Source organism: Lytechinus pictus, chromosome 1 (assembly GCF_037042905.1).
Source record: "Lytechinus pictus isolate F3 Inbred chromosome 1, Lp3.0, whole genome shotgun sequence".
NCBI lineage: Eukaryota > Metazoa > Echinodermata > Echinoidea > Temnopleuroida > Toxopneustidae > Lytechinus > Lytechinus pictus.
This window is the reverse complement of record NC_087245.1, coordinates 17,170,371-17,195,070: the sequence shown is the minus strand read 5'-3', so window position 1 is coordinate 17,195,070 and position 24,700 is coordinate 17,170,371. Positions and strand designations below refer to the sequence as shown.

Below are 24,700 nucleotides of genomic sequence, written 5' to 3'. Positions count from 1 at the left end.
TTTATTTTGATCATAAACCAGTCGAAATATTCCATAATAATATAGCCCATTTAAATACTTAAAATATATATTAGGGTTTATTATCCTGCTAACTGGGACAGGGAGTATTCATACTTTATGCCCCCAGAGAGAGAAAGAGAGAGAGAGAGGGGGAGGGATGACGAGATTGGTCCCATGATATTTTGGTAAAAAAAGGTTAAAGGAGAATGAAACTCTTGGAGAAAGTTAGCTTTTGTGAAAGCAGAAAAATCAAAGAATAAGATCAACAAAAGTTTGAGTAAAATAGGACTAGCAATAGAAGAGTTATGAGCATTTGAATGTCGAGATCACTAATGCTATGGAGATCCTCCTATTGGCAATGCGACCAAGATCTATGATGTCACAGATGAACAACTCTCCCCTTTTGGACACTGAAAATATACCCCAAAACATCTCTTTTTGCTCATTCTAATCATATGACAAACGATTCATCAATGATATAATGTTGTGAAACATCTGTACTTGTCCTCTCATAAAGAGAACACCTCACCTTGTGATAGACTCTTTAAAAGTGAGAATATAAGTGAAATAAGTACTAAAGTAATGAGGGAGTTGTACGTGTGTGACATCACAGATCTTGGTCGCATTGCCAATGGGAGGATCTACATGGCATTAGTGATCTCAATATTCAAATGCTCATAACTTTCTTATTATTCATTCAATCTTCCTCAAACTTTCAACAATATGTTTCTTTGATTTTTCTCTTTGATATGGATTCAGCTGGTTTCAAGGGTTTCATTCTCCTTTAATGGATTGGCAATTGTCAGAGAGACAAATGGAGCGGATGAGCAACCTTTTGGCAAGGGGGGGGTGGAGCATTCTCTCCCAACGAATTAATATGAAAATATCTAAATTTAAATCTTAAATATCCTGATTTTCTCACAATTGAAACTCCGGAAGTAATTAAGATTCATTTCATACCCCATGTGTCAATTTGATGGGCGTTTTATTTCATAATATCTTGACGATTGTAATTCTTGACCAAAAATGAAAACGGTTAGCTTATGAGCGTTTCGAAAATTGTCAGTTTTTAAATTTTATAATTGTATCACATTATCCTAAATGTAATGAATTTTAATATCATACCCTCTGTGTCAATCTGAAGGGCGTTTGATCATTATTGCAGAAAATCATGAAAATTGCCATTTTGACCCAAAATGACAAGGCATTATAGCTCATGACTTCGTGAAAATATGTGAACTTTTAAATTTCCTCCTTTTTCACAATCAATATACTGACGCAAATTTCATTATATCTCTGGAACAAGAACCCCCATTTAAAAAAAAAAAGTAACAAGTGCCAAAACCCTCCCCAAATTATGAAAAGATGGATCAGCGCCAGGCCCTACTCTCTTGAGCAAACACATATGTTTGCCAAAATTATCAATCATAAACTCTGCATGAATAAACCACAAACGACGATTTCCAGGTTTTGTGTTTTACCTGTCTTTAATACATTTCAGAAAAGGATACAAAATCATATTTTCTAGGATGATGATAACGGTTATTCATTATGAATAAAATGACAAAAATATTGTAAATAGCCAAAAGTAACAACATGCATAGTATATTCGTATATTACCAATGCCATATAATATAATGGAAGCAATACTATCTTCACAACTTCAACTTTACAACATGAGTCTTAATTGGTGTATTATCGCTCATTTGCAGTCATTCTTTTTTCTGCAAATTTATATACAAAATATACAATAATCATCTGGAATACATAAAGCTACACAATCACGTGATCCCATTTACTTGTCAATCGAATTGGAAGAGCAAATTGACACTAATATCAATGGTAGCAACTTAATAATGTTAGGTTCGATAGTGTTTAATTTAGACTTGATACTACAATATTTCGCTTCATAATGTCATGGAAACCAAGCAAATAAGCAAGTGTTACATAATAATTGCATCATTATCACAAACTGAAATTCTAATATTATCAAACATCACCTTGAACAAAATAAAGTCTATATTCGTCAAAATGACAATAAACTATATACACACTTACACACACCGTCTTTGTAAATCTGGAATAGTTGTTTTTGTCACAATGGAAGTGTCCTATAATTAAGGAATGAATAATAATGATTTGGTCATTATGCATTTTTAGGAATGGAACGAAAAGAATACTGAAGTCGACGTGTGAGTCACATTTCATTGTGCTTTAAAAAGTGCTGAACTGAAAGCTAAAAAAAGTCTACAAACTATAAATATATATATATAATAAAATACCATCGACTGGACATTAAAAACAAACATACAATGATAATAATTATGGCTTATGATTCTTATAAGGATACACGAATTATCATTTTTTTAAATTGGACAGATAGGCTTATTTCATGCTTTCCTTTTTCTCAATGAAAAAATATGTGTTTCATAGAGCTCTTCGATCAGGCATTCTCTTATCGATACATTTCAACATTTCGTTCTAGTATATAGCTTTTCTCTCCCTCTTCCTTTATCATAAGAAAATCATAATGTATGATCCAAACTCTTTGATTTAGCTAACTGTGGCACCGACCCCGGTCTCATCTAGCGGCAAAATCAGAACTGAAAGGAATATATCAGATTGAATATGACAGTGATAAAAATTCAAATCGTGACATAAATAATACCTTGTAGATTAATAAAAAGCCTTATAGTATCAGATTAGGCATGTGCTTCTAAATAAGTTAGCATCATATTCTTCAAAGTTAACAAAATAATCCCAACATAATGCAACCAACACTTCTCATTGATAAAAATGGAGATTGGCATGGAGGAAAGGGGGGGGGGGTGTATAAATGCAAGAAGAAGAGAAAGGGAAAGAGGGACGGGTGGGTAGAAAAAGGGAAGGGAAAGAGGGGGTAACGTCACTAGGAACGCCCAGAATATACAACGTTCATAAAATATCTTTACAAAATAGATAAGGCGTTATGTCAATGAAACTTCACTTACATCGATAGATTAGATAAAACATTACGAATCAAAATATCGCTTATATGCTATTATTAAAGTCTTACTATATACATGTACTCTACATCGTGTTTACGCATAAAAAATACGTTAATATTTCCGTTATGAACTGTACATCATTCTACATAATTATTTTTCTCTTTAGAGATCAAATCCTCCTTACAGTTTGGCAGCTCGGAGGGAATAAATTCCTGAATACATCACGATGAATCCTTACGGAAAATATATGTATCTATACATTATTCAAACTTTATGACTATATTATCAAACCTTTACATCGTTCTCATTAATGATCTATACTCACCACACTCACAATTCAATTTAATTTCATCTAAAAAATACATAAAACTTGGGTGAAAAGTTCACATAAGAACTTATTTTGTTTCAATTTTATATTTTTCTTTTTATAATGTTATTTCGAATTACCATGATTGTGTAAATATTGAAAGTGATCCATTTGATTTGTTAAAAAAACATACACATGTACATATAAAAAGTTTATATACGGAGGTTATACAATCCAGGTGTGCATATATGTAATATATTTTTATGTTGCGTCTGTTTTCGGTAATTAAAATATTCACATTTTAATATAAATCACTGATAAGAAGAAACTTTTAATAACAACGCTATTTTCACGGTGGTTTCATAATTATTTCAATGCAACAAAATCTGGTGGGATCATAACCAAGTTAACTCGTTTCCATAAGGTCACTTTGCCAAGACACCATCTGAAGGCTAAATGGCAGTTTTCTTCAAATCCAATTTTCATAAGTATTTATTTGTACAAATATCTAAAATCTACACACTTAACATCAGAGATTATTATCTATACAACGTAAATAGCTATCCAATAATCCTTTCATGTAAAAATGTCAGCATCGCAAGTAATAAGTTCACATAGTAAAGTAGTTATTAAAATCCTTCGACAAGTAAATCGGCAATGCACGATGCCTCGCCTTTAGAGTTGGTCGCTTTTATACAATATTCGCCCTCGTCATCTTCCTGGATCCTCCTAATAATGAGGGAGCACATACCATCATCATCGTAGTCAAAGATAAATCTTGAGCTCTCCTCAATCTCCTCGCCATCTTGTAACCATTTGATATCAGGCTCCGGGTCGCCTGCTACCTGGCAATCAAAGCGGGCGCTGTCCCCTTCGAAGACCTCACAGTCCACCATTTCCTTGATAAAATGAGGTGCGCCTGGAATGTTCTGATTTAAATCTTGTTTGCCTGGACCGTCGATATCATCTTCTACTTCCTCCTCCGATTCATCGTCGCTCTCGTCGTCGCCATTTTGTCGCTCATTCGATGTCACATCATTGTCTGTTATTTTAGAATCATGCTCATTTTCCTGGACTTTACTAACGATAGCTTCAGCGACCATTTCTTTCGACTCGTCTTTGTGCATTGGCCCGGAGCGCTTCTCTATCTGAGCATCATTGTTTATCGCTTTGTCCTCGTCTTCCGTGATCATTGATGGCGTTGTCGGTGTCGATGGCGATTTGTCTTTCGATGAGGGCGATGATTGGCTTCGCAGGTTGTTGCTATTCTCACCAGATTTCTTGCTGCTACCAAACAGTGACAAAGATGCCATTCTGCCGATTGCTCGGACTGCGGTCGCTGTTTTCTGTATGTCACAGAGTAAAAGAGCGTAAATTGAAATTATAATTATAGCAGTTATACAGCTATGGGACCTAATATTAGATGGTTTTATGAGGACTACACAACAATGCAAATCAGCTGTTATGTGCTCTGCAATTCAAAGAATAAATAAATTCCATTTAAATTTACCAAACCTAATATAACCCTAAACTGACGAAATGCTTTCTGAGGAAAATGGGATGTAATCTGATTGCAATATATCATTGATTGATTCAAAAGGGGGCCAATCACCTCTACTCAACAATCTCTAACTCATGAAATACATGTATATTATTTCCGAGGATAATAAAATAAATCCATAAGAAAGATATTGAATACAGAGAGATTTAAAGAAAATATTTTGATCAATGGAATCGTTGGAACAATAAATCATTATAATGTTTGAAATTAATTCTAATATACTATTTTAGTTAACCTTTCTAATATTTATAATGTATTCATCATATATGTTATTACAATTTATGTATTTAAATAATTTTCATCTAATAAATATAATCGCGGGCGCGAAAATATTTGGTGGCGTTACATGTACAAGTTTCCAGAAGTTTTCTCTTAACATGGTTAATAGAAAATATAATCAATCATGTCACTTGAGACAAGGTTTAATGATGATTTAAAAATGTGTTTAGAAAATGGATGATATTAATATATCACACCAGTATATACATTGGTATTGAAATTGGGAACAAGTTAATATTTCACATCAACTGTTTGATCAAACATCGGAATGTAAGAGTGAATGATAAAACCAATGTTGTTTTTCAATTCAACCCATCACAAGTTTCATAACTATTCTTGCTTATTTAGAGTATCTAACACTTCGAGTTATTTTCACGAAATTTCCTTTGTCCCTTCTAAAATATTTAAGGTATTTTCTGTCTAATAAGTATCTGGCTATGTTTAATCACACACTTCAAAAGATGTATGTTCGCAGTATCCATTATTTATTTCTATATAACAACCCCGGTATACGACAAACGAAACTGGCGTCCCATTATGATCAATTTATTTTGGAAGTACATTTAAACGGAAATATACAATACCAACTGAATAAATGTTAATTCAAATTTGCATAGGTCCCTATAATAGCCGTCGGGTATATTCTGCTCAACGAAATAAATGAACAATAAATGATATACATAAACCATTAATGAAACAAACCACGGTGACGTATTCTCGAAATATCTGAAAAGCCTTTCGAGAGAAAACAAATTGTTAACAGAGAATATAGGCTGTTAACAACATGAACATAGTCAGCAGCTGACTAGTCCTCATTGCAACAACTTTTCTTTCTCGAGATTGAACAGATCTACTATATGTTTATCTACTTTTACTAGGCTTTTCGTTATATGACTTTGTATATAGGGTTAGCAGCACAACACACAAGTAGTTGAAAAATTAGTTAGTCTTCACACCAACCCGGTATATGGTTCCAAGTTAATAACCACTTCAAACCAATGTTATATTATAAAACCAGACATACTGTTTCATCAGATGAGTCATCGTTCGTAGATTCTTGATTAGATTCACTTGAATCAGACTGTTTCAACAACGAAGAGGGACAAGGAAAGCAAGAAATAAACATTTCACCAATCACACGATTTGGAAGATCTACAAAGAATGCAAATATGTGTCTGTCTAACTGCGTTGCATGAAAGATTCAATTTGTGAATGCATGGGAAATAATATGTCATACATTTGTCCCCAAAAAGCCGTTGTGTACAAGAACGAGATGAAACTACATTCTAACAATAAATCACACCATGTTATCAATTAAATTCGCATTTGCAGACTTAAGATTCATTAATATTTTACCCCCACATGAATCACAAAACCTTGAGACCAGGGTCCCGTAACACAAAGTTGAGCAATTAATCGTACGCTTGATTTTGATTGTACATTGTAGTCAATGCAATCAATGTACACAAAATGTTCTATGATGATCGCTAAGCTTTGTATTACGTTTTTTTTTGTAAGACTTTTACTTTAAAAGGTAGCATTTAAACAAACATACAACAAAGTGACATTTTAATGATAATGGACAAATGACAAAGTGGTGAAGAATTTTTTCGAAAGTATTCTGATAGCGGTGCATACATAACAAAACAACAAGAATAAAGCGACATTACTGACATCAAAGTAGTGACAGATGATAATATCCAGTTTGGAACCCCACATATCTACAGACTAAAAAGCCACAAAAAGCAAAACATCTAATACACAATTATCCTATAAGCTGCTATATAGGCAGAACTGTCTAAGCTTATAGCTAATATTATTTAAAAGACAACTATTTGTGGTTTATCCATCGTTCGAAATTTCGAATCTCAAAATTGTGTGAAATAATTACAATTCGACTACTATTACACCTTTAGGTTCTAAAGACAAAATCTAAGCGATCTACATGATACCACGTGACCAAATGGGGGGGGGTGAAATTTACTGTCATTCGTGCTTACCTGCCATCGTCTTCTTGCTACAAAGTTCTTGAGTTTTGTCGTACTGATCTTGTTGCATTTCAGTTCCTTGGAGTCTGTGACAAGCCATTTATGTTGTAAGCACTCGGCTGCTGTCATTCTTTCTCTGTAAGATAACCCCAAGATTAAAAAAAATCTTTTATTTTAATCAAAGCAAGTCACATCATTTATTACCCCAGCTTAAAGAATAGGTCATGCCAATCCTCGTTGATTTTTTTTTAGATTCGACCCTGATGTTCTCGTCAATTGGGTGCCGAATCGCTCGGATAAAAAGAATGAAGTTTGAGCTAGTGGATTTACATAGCCTTTATTTGAAAATGAAAATGATGACGAGGGGTGGGGGTGATGACGATGACAAAATGATGATGAGGAGGAGGAGGAGGATGGTGGTGGAAAATGTTGAAGAAGCAGATCATGATGTTTTAGGTGACGATTATCGATTATGATGATGATAATGACAATGATGAATTGTAATTTATTTACTCACTCTTTCCTCTGGATCAGGAGACCTTCAATGAATGTCTTCGCATCTTCTGAGATAGTATCAAAAGCTTCATCCTCAAAGTCCCATTCAGCTAGTGTGACATTATTCAATGTCTCGGCATCGTTATCACCCATGAACGGTGATAATCCACTTAATCTATATATATCAAAGAAATGCAAGACATTCATAATCGAAGATAAATATCAAAGAAGGTTCACATTCTATCATTCGTTCTATTTCAAAAGAATTTGCCGATCACGTCACGGACTACATTCATTTATCACCCAAAACACAATTGGCCCTCGGCGGGCTGATATCTTTCATATATAAATCTTCAGTATATATATATAAATGTATATTTTTTTCGTATTCAATTTGTTTATGGTTAATTCGATCATCATTAACATTGATTTCAATTTTCGACGTGTATGCGCAACGGTTTCGCTTCCAAGATAAAATTATACCTGAGTAGGAATCATGAAAAAAAATTAAAACATGTATTTTCAAAACGAGGTAATGTTTGCTGATATGATCTCATTGAATGACATAAATTTTTGGTATGACGCAATAATATAGCTCAGTCGGTAGAGCGGGGGTTTCGGATTCCGGTGACCCGGGTTCGATTCCAAAGTGGTGAGCTAGTGCCCTTTGGTAAGGCATTTATCCTCATTACCAGGTCCCTCGGAGAGGACCTTAGGCCGTTGGTCCACTGGTTGCTTGCTCACAGGCATTCGTGCTTTCTTAGCAGTCAGGTAAAAAATCTCGGTATAACAAAAATATAGAAATCCAGCTACTTCAGTACTACAAGGTACAAGGTATCTACATCAAATTAGTTCGGACTCTCCAAGAAGAATCATTCTTTTATCTATCCCAAAGATGCATATCGTGAGAAATACACTAAAATAATGTTCTGGTATTATTAATTCCAATCATTAAATCATAATAATCTATGAACTGTTACTTACAAGATATAGCAGATGACACCAACGCTCCACATATCGGTAGTGAAACCTATGACATCATAGTTGATTACTTCCGGGGCTACGAACTCCGGTGTGCCGAACATGACCTTTGTGCTTTGAGCTGGATTGAATTCCCTTGCTAGGCCAAAGTCAATGAGTTTGATACGGCTACCCGTTTTGTCTATGCACAAGATATTTTCTGGTTTGAGGTCTAGATGTAGAATATTTGTGGAGTGCATGTGTTGTACTCCTGCGCATATCTGACGCATGAATTCGATGACGTCACTCTCCGTCAACCCAAAGTCGTCATCAATCACCCTCTCGAAGAGCTCTCCGCCGTTCACACTAAAATATGGAAATTTAGAAAATTAAAAAAAGAAGAAAATAAACCATGTAATCCCGGTGAATGTCTCATCATCGCTTAGGGACAGTTCAATTATGTCTCATCTAGCTCTTACATTGCTGTAGATCATAATTATCTTTTTAAAAGTTATGCAACGACAAAAAAAGCCCAACCTGTTATTCAATCAATACCAATATGTTTTGAAAAACAACAACATTCCCACCATCCAAAAATGGTGGCCGCCGTGACAATGAGTGACAGCTGGTAAGAGAGGTCTCTTGCGTTCGTAAATACATCGTGTCTTCAATATATCATGTCTATATGATTTTAGTAAATTTTCTCTATACGTATATTGTTTTTAAATTTCAATTTGAAGTTTATTCTTTGATCGTTTTATGAAGAGCTAAAATAACTTACATCTCCAGGACCATAATCATCTGTTTAGGCGATTCGAAGGCATCTAGACATTGCAGGAGTTTAGCATGGTGGAGCTTATTCATGATCCCAATCTCATTCTTGACCGAGTCTTTGTCAGTGCTCTTGATGGTTTTAATCATCTTGGCTGCGTATGGCTTGCCAGTCACCTTATCGATACATTTATGGACCGTTCCGAAACGCCCTCTGATGGCGAGAAACAGAGACATTGCAAGAAAGGTTAGTGAAGTAAAGGGCAACATCGGGCGAAGGAACGTTGCTTATTTTCGTTGATAGATTCTCTGATTCTGATATCAACCATCATTTAGTATATTCAAACTTTTGTTTCCATTTTAGAAAGTGCACAATACAGTTTAAGCCAGTCATCATTTCTAATAGGGTGGAATGAATATGCATATTGAGTTACCTTAATAACAACAACAACAACAACAAAATTTTGATATTCGTCCGGTTGGGAAGGGCAAATGACTGATATAACTGAAGATGAATATGTAAATTACAAATAATCGGCGGCGACTTTCGTAATATTAAGAAACAGGTCTTTTCATTTACAAAACAACCCACTCAAAACGACAGCTTATAATGGTTTATATTAAAAAGAAAGAAGGTGTTACTAATATTCACTTATAACCGCCATCGGGTCATTCTCAGAATGGGTATTCTATGAAAGAGATATATAGTTATACTTACTTTCCGAGGACATCTTTGATCTGGTACTTTTCTGAAAATTCTTTATCCGATTTGATGGTCACGTGACGGAATTCAATTTCTTCCACATCATCTAAACATTGGTCAAGGGAAAAATATATGTATCATTTACTATGTTGTCAAATGATATTCATAGCAATGTTCATCGCAAACAAGGGAAGATTTTTTTGAAGGATATACTTCATCCAAACATACAGTAAAAATAACAAAAGAATACCTACAACTTCATTATTCAGAATAAATGACCAATATTCACTTTCAAATAGTTGCGTTTGATCAAACAAATCTAAATGCGGAAAATCTACACAGGATCTACTTTCTTCCTATTCTCTTAAATTCCAAAGTATATTATCAAACGGAATAGGAACATACGGAGATTCTTTTGCAATTTAAGAGTTGAGAAAAAAAATCAATTAAAAAAAAAACACCCCCCTGTGTAGATTTTCCACATCTAATTTAGATTTAGTAGACCTAACATTTTATTTCACTCAATCATTTTCTTTGAGAACATGACGCTTGGTCATGGTAAGTAGACATACCAACAATATTGCAAGAACAAATAAATGATTATTTCTTCAAAGAATCCAATCTGTCTTACTTTCTGTTACTGTCGTTCTCATATCCTCCTTCTTTTCAACAACTGTCAGTATACGATCGCTTTCTTGGCCTGGTTTGCTTATTCCATATTCATTCTCCGAGCTAACCCGGAAGAGATACTCGGTTTCCGGTCTGAGGTTGTCGATGGTGTGTGATGTGTTCGATACGACTTCAGCTTTTTGCCAATTATCGTCATCGACGGTTCGCATTTCAATCACATAGCCAGTAATCCTACTACCACCGTCGTAACTCGACCCCGTCCACGAAAGCGTCAATGACTGTCTGTTTATGTTTGATGCGATGGGCTTGCCGACTGGTGGGTCGGGTTTGTCTGCAATTACCAAAATAATCATAATGATTATCATATGATGCGCTTATAAAAACATAAAGAGTCCGACCTTTGGAAGGTACGTGAATGCTAGAGCATCCAAATACAATCAGAAAACGCTGTTTCACCGCCAAAAAATCTTGATCGATATTATAGTACATTGCAGAAAAGGCATATTCCGCAGATTCCATATACAAAATATCTCTCTTTCAATTCAATTAAATTTATTGTTTAACCATCAATACAAAAATGGTTTCGAAAATGAAGATAATAGCATTTATATTTTCATCCCAAGATCAAAGCGCACATAATTATTTCATCATCCTGTGACTTTCCCTACATTATTACAAAACCCGAAAAATATTTTTGAGGGAAATGAAATATGAAACTGTATTTTCATGAAAAAAAATCCTACCTAATACACTAACGTAGATGGCAGCGTTATCGGAGCCGAGGTCGTTTTCTACCAACAGATTATAACGACCACCGTCGTCATGCGTCGCCTTCGACACTGTCAACGTCGTACTCGTGTCCGTATCATCAATCCGAACACGATCGTTTTCTTGGACCGTCTTGCGGTTCTTACTCCACATCACAACATCGGGCTCGGGAATGGCTACGAAGTGACAGGTCACGGAAAGGTCACGACCTGCCATGACCTGAAGGGTCTTAGGGGCATCCTTTATACATGCTGGAGCTGCAAGGTAAAGAGAAACGACTAAATAAGAATTATTAGATAACACCTTATTCTTTTACCCGGCCCCAATGAACAATCACAGAGGGGACAATGGCAGTGGCGGCACCGGGATATTTAAACTGTGGGGGGGGGGGGGGGGGGCCAAAGGAACATTTTTTGGCGGGGGGGGGGGGCAAAGGTGGACACAAAGTGGAGGGGGGCAACAAATGAACAATCCTCAATAGGAGGGAGCAAATGCCCTCTTGCCCCCCCCCCCCCCCCCCGTTACCCTCTATAGCACAGCGCTTTCAATAACTAACGTAGATTGTATAATATGCTCAAAGTTTTATTTTTTTTAAAATACCTGCCGAGGTTATTCTCATTCTTGTCAGTGTCCAAACCAACAACGACAGAAAGCTAAGACACGTGAAGGTATTCGGTCAGTATCCAAATGATGGCTGATGTAAAGTGGTCAGTGCTAGTCATAGCTAGGTCGGATCACTTAAAAAGAAAACAACTCGGAGCTAAACATTCGCCTAACTTGCCTCAATCGATTCCCCTTCATAAAAAAGAATATTGCCCAGTAGACTGTTATTTTGCAAAGAAGCTGTAGCATGACCTTTATCGATCTATTCTAGGGATTGAGATAATGTGATCTATCAATGTTTAACACTATAAAAGAGATGACTAAAATGAACATAATTATTGGAATTATGAATAATTGTCAATACAATAAAGAAAGGAAATGTAGAGAGGACAGAAAAAGAAACTGAAAAAAAAAAAGAGAATGAAAAAGCGAAATAGAAAGAGAAATAGAGGGGTTCATAAAAGAAAATAAATCTCACTAAATCACAATATAACTTTCAAAAACAATAAACGTGGATAGCATTTTATATACAGAACAAACTATTGTATATAGATGGTAGGTACACCTACATATTTTAAAGTTTCTGTAGCTGTCTTTCATAAGAGAATCGCCAAAGGAAAACAAAAATCACATTCTTTTATTTATCCAAATAACACATGTCATAATTTGGTACAAATAAACACTCATCTGTCAGTATTGAATTTCGACACATACAACTACGAGATTCAGACTTGATTTGTTCCAAATCAATGTCGAAACTCACTCTTCAGTACCTTTAAGGTGAAATAAAAGACAATAAATCCTTCCACGCGCTGTGTACTAAAGCACTCTAAGAATTGACTAGTGTTTACATGTTTGCATCCACGATTACAACCCGATAATCGACGCTTAGTGTCATCTTCTCGACATAAAAACTTACTATCTCCTAGTAGGTACACATGCTATCATGAAAGGTTATATAGAATTACAATTTACCGAATAGCATTAATTAAAAAAAAAGCTGTATAAGGTTTCAAAATACAAAAAATATGAATAAATGGCAGATATAAAGGAAAAAAGAATAACAATATACAAGACAAAAAAATCGTTTGTGAATGAGAATTCAGAAGAGGGAGAGAAAAGAAAGGGTGGGGTGGAGGATGGTTGATAATAGAATATACGGAACACTAAAAGCAATGTCGGGGGGGGGGGGGCACACTTTGGTATCCATAAAAATCCAAAGGTCGACAAAATTAGTTTGATTCAAAATTTTGCCAAACGCGCCGCGGTTCCGCGGTTCGGAAGTGTCGCAAGGAGTTAATGATAGAAGACACATTTTCAAAATGATTCCAAAAGTTTCGAAAATGACGAAGAGCACAAGGAATAAAAACATTCCCTAATGTTCGATTTCATTTCGTCCGTCTAATCTGTACCCGATGATGCCAGTCGAGTTTTACGGTATCACTTTTTATCGACCCCTTTCTATCTATTCGCTATATCTAAATTGGTGTGCTTTGTAAATAAATAAGACACTATGGCGACTCATTTATTTTGGATGACCATACAAGTTCAACGAATAAATGTTCTGTCTAACCATGGACCTATAGGTCCATGGTCTAACTTTGACCCGAAGCTTAATACGGTTGTATAATATACGATTGAATCTATTGTCACCGGTGTCACGTCACATTGAGCCACTAATGACTTCAGTAAACTTCCCTAACAACTGACACAGTAACCCTCGATTGTATCAGCAAGATGGGCATGATGGGCGAGACATAACTTTCAAATTTTATACAAGGTTCTTCTAGGTTTTCACAAGAACATTTACTGGATTTGAGAATACTCTTTTTAAAACACATCAATTCGAGGACTAGTAACGTAAGAAGCAATCGTATATTATTAGAATATAGGAATAGATGAAATAACTAAGGGTCAGTCCATGGAAAATCTTTACAAATGAGCAAATATATTTCAAGAATACCATCAGCCATATACCCTACTTCACATTATTATAAACATTAGGTAATTTTAGAATTATACGATCAATGGCGTATTTGAAAACATAAGAAAAAAAAGTACTACAAACTAGAATAGGTCAGTTCATGGATAGATCAACGATTTAATAGTGATTAAAATGAATCGTCAACAACTGTTAATTTGAAGAAATAAAAAAATATGTATATACAAAATAACTTAGACAGAAAACAATTCCATTTTTATCCAGGTCTCATGAATCTTGTGAATAATTTAAGGGGGAGACAGGGGGGGGGGGGTGAGTTATAACAGTATAATGAGATGTACAATCGACATTGTGAATGACAGTAGTGCATCTATTTTGCGATCAGAACAAGACAGGGTGTGCATATGATAAAATCATTGAGTCAATATTGATGCTAAGACGTGGGGGTAATAAGAGGTACACACACTATCTTCATGTTGACGGTTCTTATTCATCCACATCGCTATCTATTCACATTGATCTTAAGAACTGAGCATTTTCGCGCTGCTATCATACAGATTTTTCATGAATCATGTCTTTTTGTTTCATTTTATCACGAACCAATGGATAGGATCCGATGAATATTAATGATAAAAAAAGACAAAACTAAAACCAGGCTAACTAATAAAAAAGGCATCATCTGTCCGAAAATAAATATAATCTCGGTAGACTTATAGCAGAGAATAATAGTTGATGTGATGATACTTAATAAAATCAAATCGTCACAAAATCCCTCAAAACTTTCATCAAGTTCATGATATTGAAATCCAGCGTTTTACCTGTCAAGAGGATTTTTTATCCGACATTTTGAGATTTCGATGGTCATAATTATGTGTGTATATTTGCACGAAAACAATAAACTTTCCTTGTATGATGATAACTCTGCCTTTGATCATCATTCTCATTTTGATATATCTTTCTAAATTCATTTTGGATCAAACGTTAAGAATATGAATCATCAATTCAATAAATTTGAGCTCTCGGCCACTTCAATAAACGTCAGTAGGTCTAAGTCAAAATACATTTAAAAAAAGAGAAGTGCCTATAACGTCAATAAAAAAAGGAAGATGAAAATTTCACCGTATCAGAATCAATATATCTTGATAGATTTCCTTACACAGTCCAGATTTATGGATTCTAATAGGCCTATTGTATATTTTTTCTAAAGTTATTTTGTAAACGCTTCCGTCACTTTGGGAAATAAGCTGTACATGAATATAGTGATAACAATAAATGATCATATAAACTCACCTTCAACGATTATTTCTGCTCTGCTTTCCTTTGTTCCAGCTGAGTTGACAGCCTTGCAAGTGTATTCCCCTGCATCTTCAAGACCGGCTTCCTTCACAATCAACACTGCCACCTCATCATCTGGAAAATCCAGTTTATATTTCCTACCATCCTTCAGTTCTACCCCGTCTTTGTACCAGTATATTTCCGGTTCAGGTTCTCCGACCACTTTGCATTTGAGCATGGCCGAGCTCTCCTCCAGGACGGCAGTGTCCTTCAAAGGCTCCAGGAAGCAAGGTGGATCCATTGCAGGAGCGGTGGAGCCTCCGTTCACGATATCAGCAGTGTCAGGAGCGGGATAGTCCGAGGAACTTTCGGTGTTATCAAGCGTGGACACTGATGCGGATTCCTCGGTGGACACCGACGTCTTGTTGAATGATGAAAGAGATATCTCTTGCACTTCAGACGGGGGTGAGATCATCTCCTTGTTATTGTTTGTGTTCGTGTTGTGTTGTATTGGGGCTGGCGGTGAGGGCGGTGTTCCGTTGACTACCTTGGATAGCCTGACGTTGAAGGTTGACGCTACCTTGTCGTGAGTGCAATCACTCTCGATAACGCAGCGGGGAGTGTCGTTTGGTCGAGGAAGAGTTATAGCTGGTTCCTCTATAGATAATCCCTGACCGTTCACATTCTCTTCATCTACAAATTACAAGATGACAAACCACCAAATTGAATTAATAAATATATTTAATATTTAATAATATATCTACATTCAAGTATTTTCAACGTTAAATATGATTGACGAAACCCATTTCCTTCACTGCAATTCTTTCCACAGACAACTGCTCCTAGCCTCATACCATATGCCTGCTGTCTTCGATAAATCTGGCGCTGCTCTCCAGGTAAAGACAAAATGATCATCTCCTCAATTATGTTTTCAGAATTTAATATAAAACTTCTAAAGACATCCTGAGGCACTGGCTGTCAGACACGGTCTAATAATCCTTGTTGATGGTAGACCTCATTAACCCCACGCTAATTCACCCCAGTGTGCCACCTTCTCTACTGTATTACCTAGTCGTTCAAAGGTAATTGGACATCATGACGACAACATTTCAGGTCATCATTTTCACTTTTCATAATTCTCTAGCAGAGTTAGCCTTCCAAAGATTGACGAAAAATAGAATTCTATAATATCGCTACAACTTTATGACATTCTACAATTTCGAGTGTATACATAATTGACCGTCTCTTCTGTCGAACTCATCATGTTCAACTTGATTATGTTTAGATGGTGTGAAGGAGATTGAGAGAAGAGATTAAATCATTTTTCAGAAAGGATAAAAATGACCAGTTAAAGATAACTTATTTGATGACCATAACGACTCGCATGATAAAAATAAAGTAATAAGGAAACAACATTGCAACGACAAAATGACAAAGTAACACATCAGGTATAGAAAACTGTCAATTGAATTAATGTAAATCACTGGAGAGCAGTAGAAAGTCAATAATAGCATTAATATATTATAATGTAATGTTTATTTCCGTTAGGAAAATTCCTTTCACACCGGGTTTACATTATGAATGTATATTAATATAGAGAGAATGACAACAACAAAAAGTGAATATTTATGCAGAAAAGAAATTCATAAATATAAAAAAGCACTCAGGACCTCTACTAAAACTTGATAATCATGTAGAATAATTGCAGTGCTTATTAAAACAACTTTTAATTCGCTTTATAGACAAGTTAAACATAATTTTTTTTAAATCACACATTATATAATAAAGAACAGAACGACAATTATAAACATTACCTTGGACAGTCAGCTCTGCGGTACAAGACACTGTTCCGACTCCATTGGTTGCAGTACATGTATAATCACCTTCATCCTCAGCGAAAGCTTCGGCTATGAGGAGCGTTGCTACCGCATCTAAAAAAAAAAAAAAAACATCAAAAAGATACAGTTGAAAATCACCTTGTCTAAAATCATCATGATAAAAGATATCTTTACCGCATTTTATTTCCCCATTGAATAGATGTGATTGCTGTTCCGCACGACTGCCGTAACATGACTGAACAAATACAAAATGACGCTTTCTAAAATTTTAATTCGGGAGTATTAATCTTTTACAAGTTTTAACAATGGAAAGCATAAATCAAATATACGATCTCGTATTGAAATATAGATCAATAGCAATTCCAAATGATGTACCAATTTAGTTCACACGAAAATATACATCTCCAATCTCCCTTGCAGTTAAAATGAAGGTATAAAATTAATGGTTCAGACAGACTTATCCTCTTGCATTCACATACAGAAATGAGATGTCAAGAAGAATAATATCCCTCTCTCTACAAGCCGCCTGCAGAAAGAACTATGGAAATTTAGAATCCCATTAACTCAGAAGACTTCACATAGTGCATAGTCTTTTCAAAGGAGTTTTGTCATTTATTTTCGATACTCTTGAAACGTATATTTCAATCGACAGTCGATGCATACTGTATCATTGTACAAAAAGTACAAATTAAAGACAATCGCATAAAGATTGTCCTAACAAGCTGACGCCTGGGAGAAATAGATTTGACTCCAATAGCCTGTGTTTTATAGTAAACAATCAGTTAACATAAAAAAACATGCGATCTGCATGAGTTTCGATTATCTATTTCATATTGCTAGGTTCAAACCATAATGGATATCTACATTTCACTATTACTTAATAAATGTCAGTTTCGTTTGAATCCCCTTGGTAAAAGGGAACCCGTAATAGTGGATCATATATCAACTTAGACCTGAAAGCGGGGTACAAAATTACTTTCATTGTAGCAATTTATAAATAAATCAGGTCACTACAAATCATGTGGTTGGTAAAACAAGAGTTGAACATTGCAGAAATTTACCAATGAAAGTAAAATGTCATGGACATGATGAATGGTGACATTAAAATAAGGAAGTAGAATCATGGGGACACTCCGGAGACATACTATTTTTAAACGTAGATTTAATTCATGTATGTATGGTGACATATTGACATTTAGTTACAAATTCACATGCACATAGTATTGAGATAGAGGAGAACTTTAAATCAGATCCGATTTGATGATTAGTTTACAGGCCGGCAAGTAATGACGCGTAGCCTTGAAGCGCGACTAATCATCCCCTGATCGCGATCCAATAAAGACATCGTGTAAGCTTCACACATGGCTACACCCCTCTACCTCCCCGAGGGGGGAGAAATCACACCCCTGCGGGGTTCCCAACCTGCCAGTCCTATATTGTGATATCGCACGCCCTTTAAATTAATTCTTCTATATCAGGCTTAGATTAACCTGCTAAAGTACAACTGCAAATCAATCACCATATTAGTTCAATTCGAGTACTGATGGAAGTAGAATCATGTAGAGACCCACTTTGTGAGAATCGGTACAGTTCGGGCTCTCGCAGGCGGAAAATGGCGCCGTATTAAAAAAATAATCTAATTTATTACAAACATTTAAATAATATTCTGGGTCACACAGACAGTATTGTAATCATATCAATATGATAATGAATGTTACTTGAACAAGTCTGAGAATTATCTTATCCTTTAATACTTGTTTTACAAGTTATTTTGTAGAAAAAATGGATACCACTATTCGGAACTTCTATCCTTAAAATTTTGTAGGTTAGAATGTTCATATCAAATGCTATTGCATTTTATTAGACGATTAGGTCGCAACGGATGGTGTATTGTGGACTAAAATGTTTAAACCATGTCCATTGTTTCACTCCGTGTTTAATCAGTCCAATCGTCATCCGTAACCATGAATTGCCATGATTACATATTTTAGACTCGACACCCATTAACAGTCAACAATCTCATCAATTTGGCCTAAGTTAGGCTTGCTATCAAATCATTCAGATTCAAATTTATTTCCAACAGAAATGACATAAATATTGATACAAATCATTTGTATATATTTATAACAAATATAAACGATACAAATCATTGTCATTATAATTATATTCAACATCAATGATAATTAACATATAAAAATATATACAAAATATGGCGCATTTTGTAGACAGATTATAATATATAATTTAAATAGAAAAAAGGTGGAAATGTGAGATTCACTCAAAAGCATAGCTTGTATAATGTGAACCTCCCTAAACATGCTAAAGGAAGAGAAAGGAAGAGAGAGAGACGCAATGGTTGCTTTTTGCCTACAGAGACTTACTGAATAGATTAAAAAGAACAAGATATCATCGAGATCTACAGCGTTTTAAACGAAATTAAAAACCATCCATAACGATAAAGCACATTGGTCTGCCTCAGTAAGAAAAGTAGTGAAAATATTTTTTCCTACTCATCAAGCTCACCTACAATATCCACTATTAAACTCAAAATAAACAGTTTCAACTATCGCACTAATTTTTCAGAAAACCTCAAATACCATTCTCAAATATCGATGTCCCTTAACAAAAACTTCGAAATCAACCAATAATCTAAACTTTCAAAGTAGGCCTATATAGTGAAATACGTCCATAATTACATGTATGTTCATCATACCCGTGAACCCAAGGAAGCAAAATAATTATCAAAATTGAAATTTAGGGCAGAATTCTGATTACATGCAAAATTTAGCATAATCAATGAAATCCCGAATTAAAACAATTGCTCTTATGTTTCGTAGATTACGTCAGAAGCAATATGAGCGCGCGATTTCGCAATCGACGACCGAGACCCACTTGGGCTCTACCATTTACTAAAATAGCTCGGCCTAATTTGGGTTAACTTATCATCTTTTAATATAACCATCATCAACGTTATCCAACATTGTTCAGGTACAATCATAATCAGTGAAAATAAATATTAGAGGTGGATGATCGTAAAACTTAGTTTGATCATTTATGTCTTCTACATGGCAGAATCACTAACCTTTTTGACAACAAACCACTATCATACGAGGGAAGTTTTTACTTTCCAACATAATATAGTAATATTTTAGCAACTACAAACAGCTATTTGTTATCATTTAATATTACCGTACCTCATAACGAGACAAGTTTTTAAAATCATGAAAAGGATTATCCTCAGAACACAAGGGAAGAGTCTCAGAACAAAGTCGATGTTGGTTAAAATATGAACCATATAACTGTTGAGTAAAACAAATTTGCATGTAATCCATGTGACAATTTTGACAGGTCCATATTCTGAGCCTACCTTGTGATTAAAAAAATCGGAAAGTGTATTGATGTCACGGAATCATCATGTCTTACCTTTATAGATCATCTGGAAGTACTTAGATTCTTTGATCTCCTTTTTATTCGCAGTCCAGATGATGGTCGGCTCGGGGATAGCATCGACATGGCATTCGAAAGTCACAGACTCGCCTTCAACGACCTCGATATCTTGTAACGGTTTGATGAAGACGGGACGCTTTCTGGTGTTTACATGGCGTGTCAATACATGACGGAAATCCACCTGCTCCGCTTCGCTCTTGTCGCTCGACACATTGTTGGGTGAGTTGGAGATGTTCTGGAGTCGAGGTCTGCAGAGTATGATAGAAAAGGTAAAAAGCCAAATACATATAATTCTGAAATAAAGTGATTTTAATAGCCATTCCTTCCTTAAAAATATATCACATTACATCAAAACGATCTGCCTTTGTAATTTCAAATTTGGTCAGATTTTTGGTTTGATCTCTCGACGATCTATTTGAAATTATACAACAATTCGATGAAATATACTTTGGGCAAAGGAATAGCAATAACATGAAACAATAACCATATTCGATAGTGTGATATCAGTCAACACTTCAGTAATCAAAATCACGTATTATATTTGATGGATGTTGATACAAATTTCGTTTTTTGCCATGAATGAAACCAGATTTTAAGAGAAAAAATCAATCGCATTCTGATCCTTGAATTATTCTGTAAATCCACAATTATTAAGTCGACTCGAATGGTATCACTTTTTGCGTTATTAAAAATAGATACCTTGATTTGAGAAGAGATCTGAAATCGGTCTGTTCATCTTCCAGTGGTTTAACCACCACGTTCACACTGCACTGCTCTCCTCCATACTGATTATGCAGGACGCAAGTATAACTACCCGCATCGGTAGCTAGAACCGTCGGGATGTTCAGCGAACGAGTCGTGCCGGAGATACCTGAAGACTCCATCTTAAATCTTCGGCCTGGTTCGATAGATCGGCCATCTTTGATCCAGGTAACGGTTGGAAGAGGTTCGCCGTCGATCTTGCAAGAAAGTGTAACACTGCTTCCTTCGTCGATGTTGATGGAACGGGGCTTTTGAACGAACTTTGGCGGGCTACCGTCGATGTCACTCTCTGTCGAATAAACAGAACATTAGGCAATCTTAATGAAATGTCGCATGATTTAATTCTTTTTAAGAATCGGGTTTGCCAAGTAATAAGAAAGAAATATCCCTGACAATAATAATATTATTTTGTTTGATTTTGCCTTCTGATCAGATAATTCTGACGTTTTGCTGTAAAGAGCTGCAAGTTCAGAAGCTTCGTTCGATTCTAGATTCCGTGGGAATGTATATATATTTTGCTTGCCATAAAAAAACCTTCTTAATATCAATGACGAAATGAATGTAAAAAAACAATCCACCTTTTCCCCAAAATAATATTGTTGATTTATTTTCAATCTGGCTTCCTGACCAGTTTGTGGTTGAACATGATTTCTCGCCGAATTAAGAAATAATAACTACTTCATTTATAGATTTAGTCGTGTAGTCTTAATGATATTTTCATGAGAATTAACTAATGTTTCATTCCTTATTCCTTATCATTATTTGTGTCATTTCACTAGTCTTCAACTATCGGTATAAACGCAAGGTGGCGCTCTAAACTCTTAATATGAGGTACACATAAACGTCAACGTACCTTGAACGAATACCTTGCAAGAGCACTCGTCCGAACCCGCCGAATTGAAGATCTTACACGTATAGACACCAGCATCATCTGGATAAACCTCAGCAATGACCAGAGATAACCTATCTCCATCTCGAACAAACTTGAAATCACTATCTTCTTTTATTTGCTCCTTGTTGAAGAACCATTGGACGTCTGGGTCAGGTGAACCTTAATTAGAAAATGATAATATTTCTGAATATTTTGAAATTCTGATTACATGTACATTTTAGATAACCGTGTCTGCCCGAACAAGAACCAACTCAATCTATTTGAAGAAATTAGATCTAAACACTTCAACTTGTTGTTAATCATATCATATTGTACGGACTATTGCAAATGAAGAAATTCAAATGTTATCGTAGCTCTCAAAAAACCAATTAAATCTCACATGTAGAAATAGGATTCAAATTAATTCTTTAACACATTCAATCGAACGATGCTTCATCATCTTTTGAAATACCCTACATTTTATCATTTATTGAAAAACAAATTATCCCGGTGCATGAAAAAACCATGAATGAAATTTAAGTTACACTTCACTTCAACCTGCTACTACTCAAGCCATATTCAGCTCATCTCATCTGGTTTACAGTCCTTTTCAGGACTTCACTCACTTTCAAGAAAAGAATACTTCAAATTTTCTCTTTTCATCCTATCTCGTCTTTCCATTTCAATCTTTCTGCCCGTATTTCCTTCCCTTCTTCATATTACACATGGTGAACCGTGAACCTTCTCCACATTATAAACTCCACCATGCAAACCTACAAAGATCATCTGAAAATTAAGTTGTTCAAAAAGGGTAACAATACCTGCGACTCTGACAGGCAGTGACAGTGGGCTTCCGTCAATGGCTTGGATGTCTTTAAGCTTCTGGACGAATTCTGGCATCGTTGATTTTGGGGATGCAGCTAAAGAAGAGAAAGTAAGAGACGGAAATGAAAACTCCAAAACAACTAGACAATAGGACGAATCACGTTCCTTGAATCATTTTTATTTTTGTTTCTATAATTAAATAAAACGTTGCGATTGCTTTGATTAACGACGATTGATTAAATGTTAAAATTTATAGATGCAAGATAAAAGCAACTTAACATCCAAGACGGTACGTTCTAAGACAGAGACAAAGAAAGATGACCCCTTCTTGAAAATCTTTGAAAATCCAGTAAACAAATGCAGGAAATAGGAAAGATTGGACCTTTGCCGTCTCCCAGCGAATGCAAACTCAGCATCTGTTTGTCTACTACTTCAGTTCCTTTTTTTTGGGGGGGGGGGTGTAATAAATTGAACATACCTTGAACTTTCAGGAAGGCACTACATGATGTCTCTCCCATATCATTCTTAATCGAACACGAGTATTCCCCTTCATCCTCCGGTAACACTTCCGGTAAACACAGAGATGCAGTCTCTTCTTGGTGGTGGAGCTCATACACCTCATCGCTACCGACGATCTCCTGGTTGCGATAATACCAGTGAACGCTAGGGGGCGGTATACCTCGAAGCTTGCAGGTGAACTTTGCGGATTCTCCGTCTCCCACGGCAGTACCGCTGATCTTCTCGATGAATTCAGGTATTGTACCCTTTGGGGCAGAACCTTATGTGAAAGAAATTAATCAAATTGCATTATTGACAGCATCATTGATTAGATAATCTATTTGTAAACCAGTCGCTATGAAAAAATGTGTATTATCAATTCTTAAAGTTGAATTAAGAAGACGATTCCAAATATTGAGATATTTACATTAATAGCAACCTTACAACCCCCCAAACACTAATAGGTGATTCGACCCCCCATTTTCTTTTTTCAAAATAGTGAATTTGAACGATTTATCCCTACCCATTTTCCCTGAGTTCGCTCCTGCAATGCCTACCGAGACGGGTGTTCTTTGAGTGTGACGTCACCGGGGGGTATTCGGTCCCGGTGTAGTAATCAAGGCAGTGCCGTTTTGTGTACTATGCACGTACTCCTTCATATGGAATAACTGCAGTTGAAGTTGTATCTGCGAGCCATAGAACTTGCAAAGAGGAAATGATTAAAATATTTGTGGCCGTACTATTATTCCAAATATGTGAATTCCCTCAGAGTGATACCATAGACCCTAAAGGAATAATTTCAAGGTGAATAATATAAAATTTGATCGAGATCTTCTCACCAGTCGATAACGTAGCAGACGTGTTATTATGACATATTTATCCGCGTGTGACGCGGCTCTTGCAAAAAAACACAGTTGGTTGCGGAATTGCTTTGTGCCGACCGGCCGCCCGCTCCGGCGCAGCTAGCTGTCGAGCTACCGTACCGTTCTTGTTGTCTTCAACCATAGAGATGTATACTAATTACTATATATCTTTCTGTCTTCAACTCACTTCCGAATTGCGTTTGTATGTGTGACGGTGACCCCTAGCGTAATTAAATATAGAAAACAACTCAGAAGGCCGAGAAAGAATACTATACGTTTGGTTCAAGATTGTTCTGTGGAATGAGCTATGAGTGGAAATGATCCAGA

The 24,700-nt window shown here is 35.7% G+C and overlaps 1 protein-coding gene across 1 annotated transcript in view; it reads right to left on the bottom strand.

Annotated features, from left to right (window-relative positions):
- Nucleotides 1-1,468: 1,468 nt before the first annotated feature.
- The window catches only part of LOC129258510 (myosin light chain kinase, smooth muscle-like), a 36,903-nt gene continuing 13,671 nt past the window's right edge, over nucleotides 1,469-24,700 (bottom strand). Inside the window, exons 7-22 of the mRNA XM_064098883.1 lie at nucleotides 23,491-23,790; nucleotides 23,009-23,107; nucleotides 22,170-22,367; nucleotides 21,254-21,605; nucleotides 20,531-20,802; nucleotides 17,084-17,200; nucleotides 15,285-15,962; nucleotides 11,425-11,706; nucleotides 10,683-11,012; nucleotides 10,067-10,157; nucleotides 9,359-9,562; nucleotides 8,602-8,943; nucleotides 7,640-7,792; nucleotides 7,135-7,258; nucleotides 6,159-6,215; nucleotides 1,469-4,640 (exon numbers count right to left, since the gene is read on the bottom strand). Coding sequence (XP_063954953.1) covers nucleotides 3,924-4,640; nucleotides 6,159-6,215; nucleotides 7,135-7,258; nucleotides 7,640-7,792; nucleotides 8,602-8,943; nucleotides 9,359-9,562; nucleotides 10,067-10,157; nucleotides 10,683-11,012; nucleotides 11,425-11,706; nucleotides 15,285-15,962; nucleotides 17,084-17,200; nucleotides 20,531-20,802; nucleotides 21,254-21,605; nucleotides 22,170-22,367; nucleotides 23,009-23,107; nucleotides 23,491-23,790 — 4,316 coding nt within the window. The 3' untranslated portion in view covers nucleotides 1,469-3,923. The remainder of the gene's footprint in view (nucleotides 4,641-6,158; nucleotides 6,216-7,134; nucleotides 7,259-7,639; nucleotides 7,793-8,601; nucleotides 8,944-9,358; nucleotides 9,563-10,066; nucleotides 10,158-10,682; nucleotides 11,013-11,424; nucleotides 11,707-15,284; nucleotides 15,963-17,083; nucleotides 17,201-20,530; nucleotides 20,803-21,253; nucleotides 21,606-22,169; nucleotides 22,368-23,008; nucleotides 23,108-23,490; nucleotides 23,791-24,700) is intronic.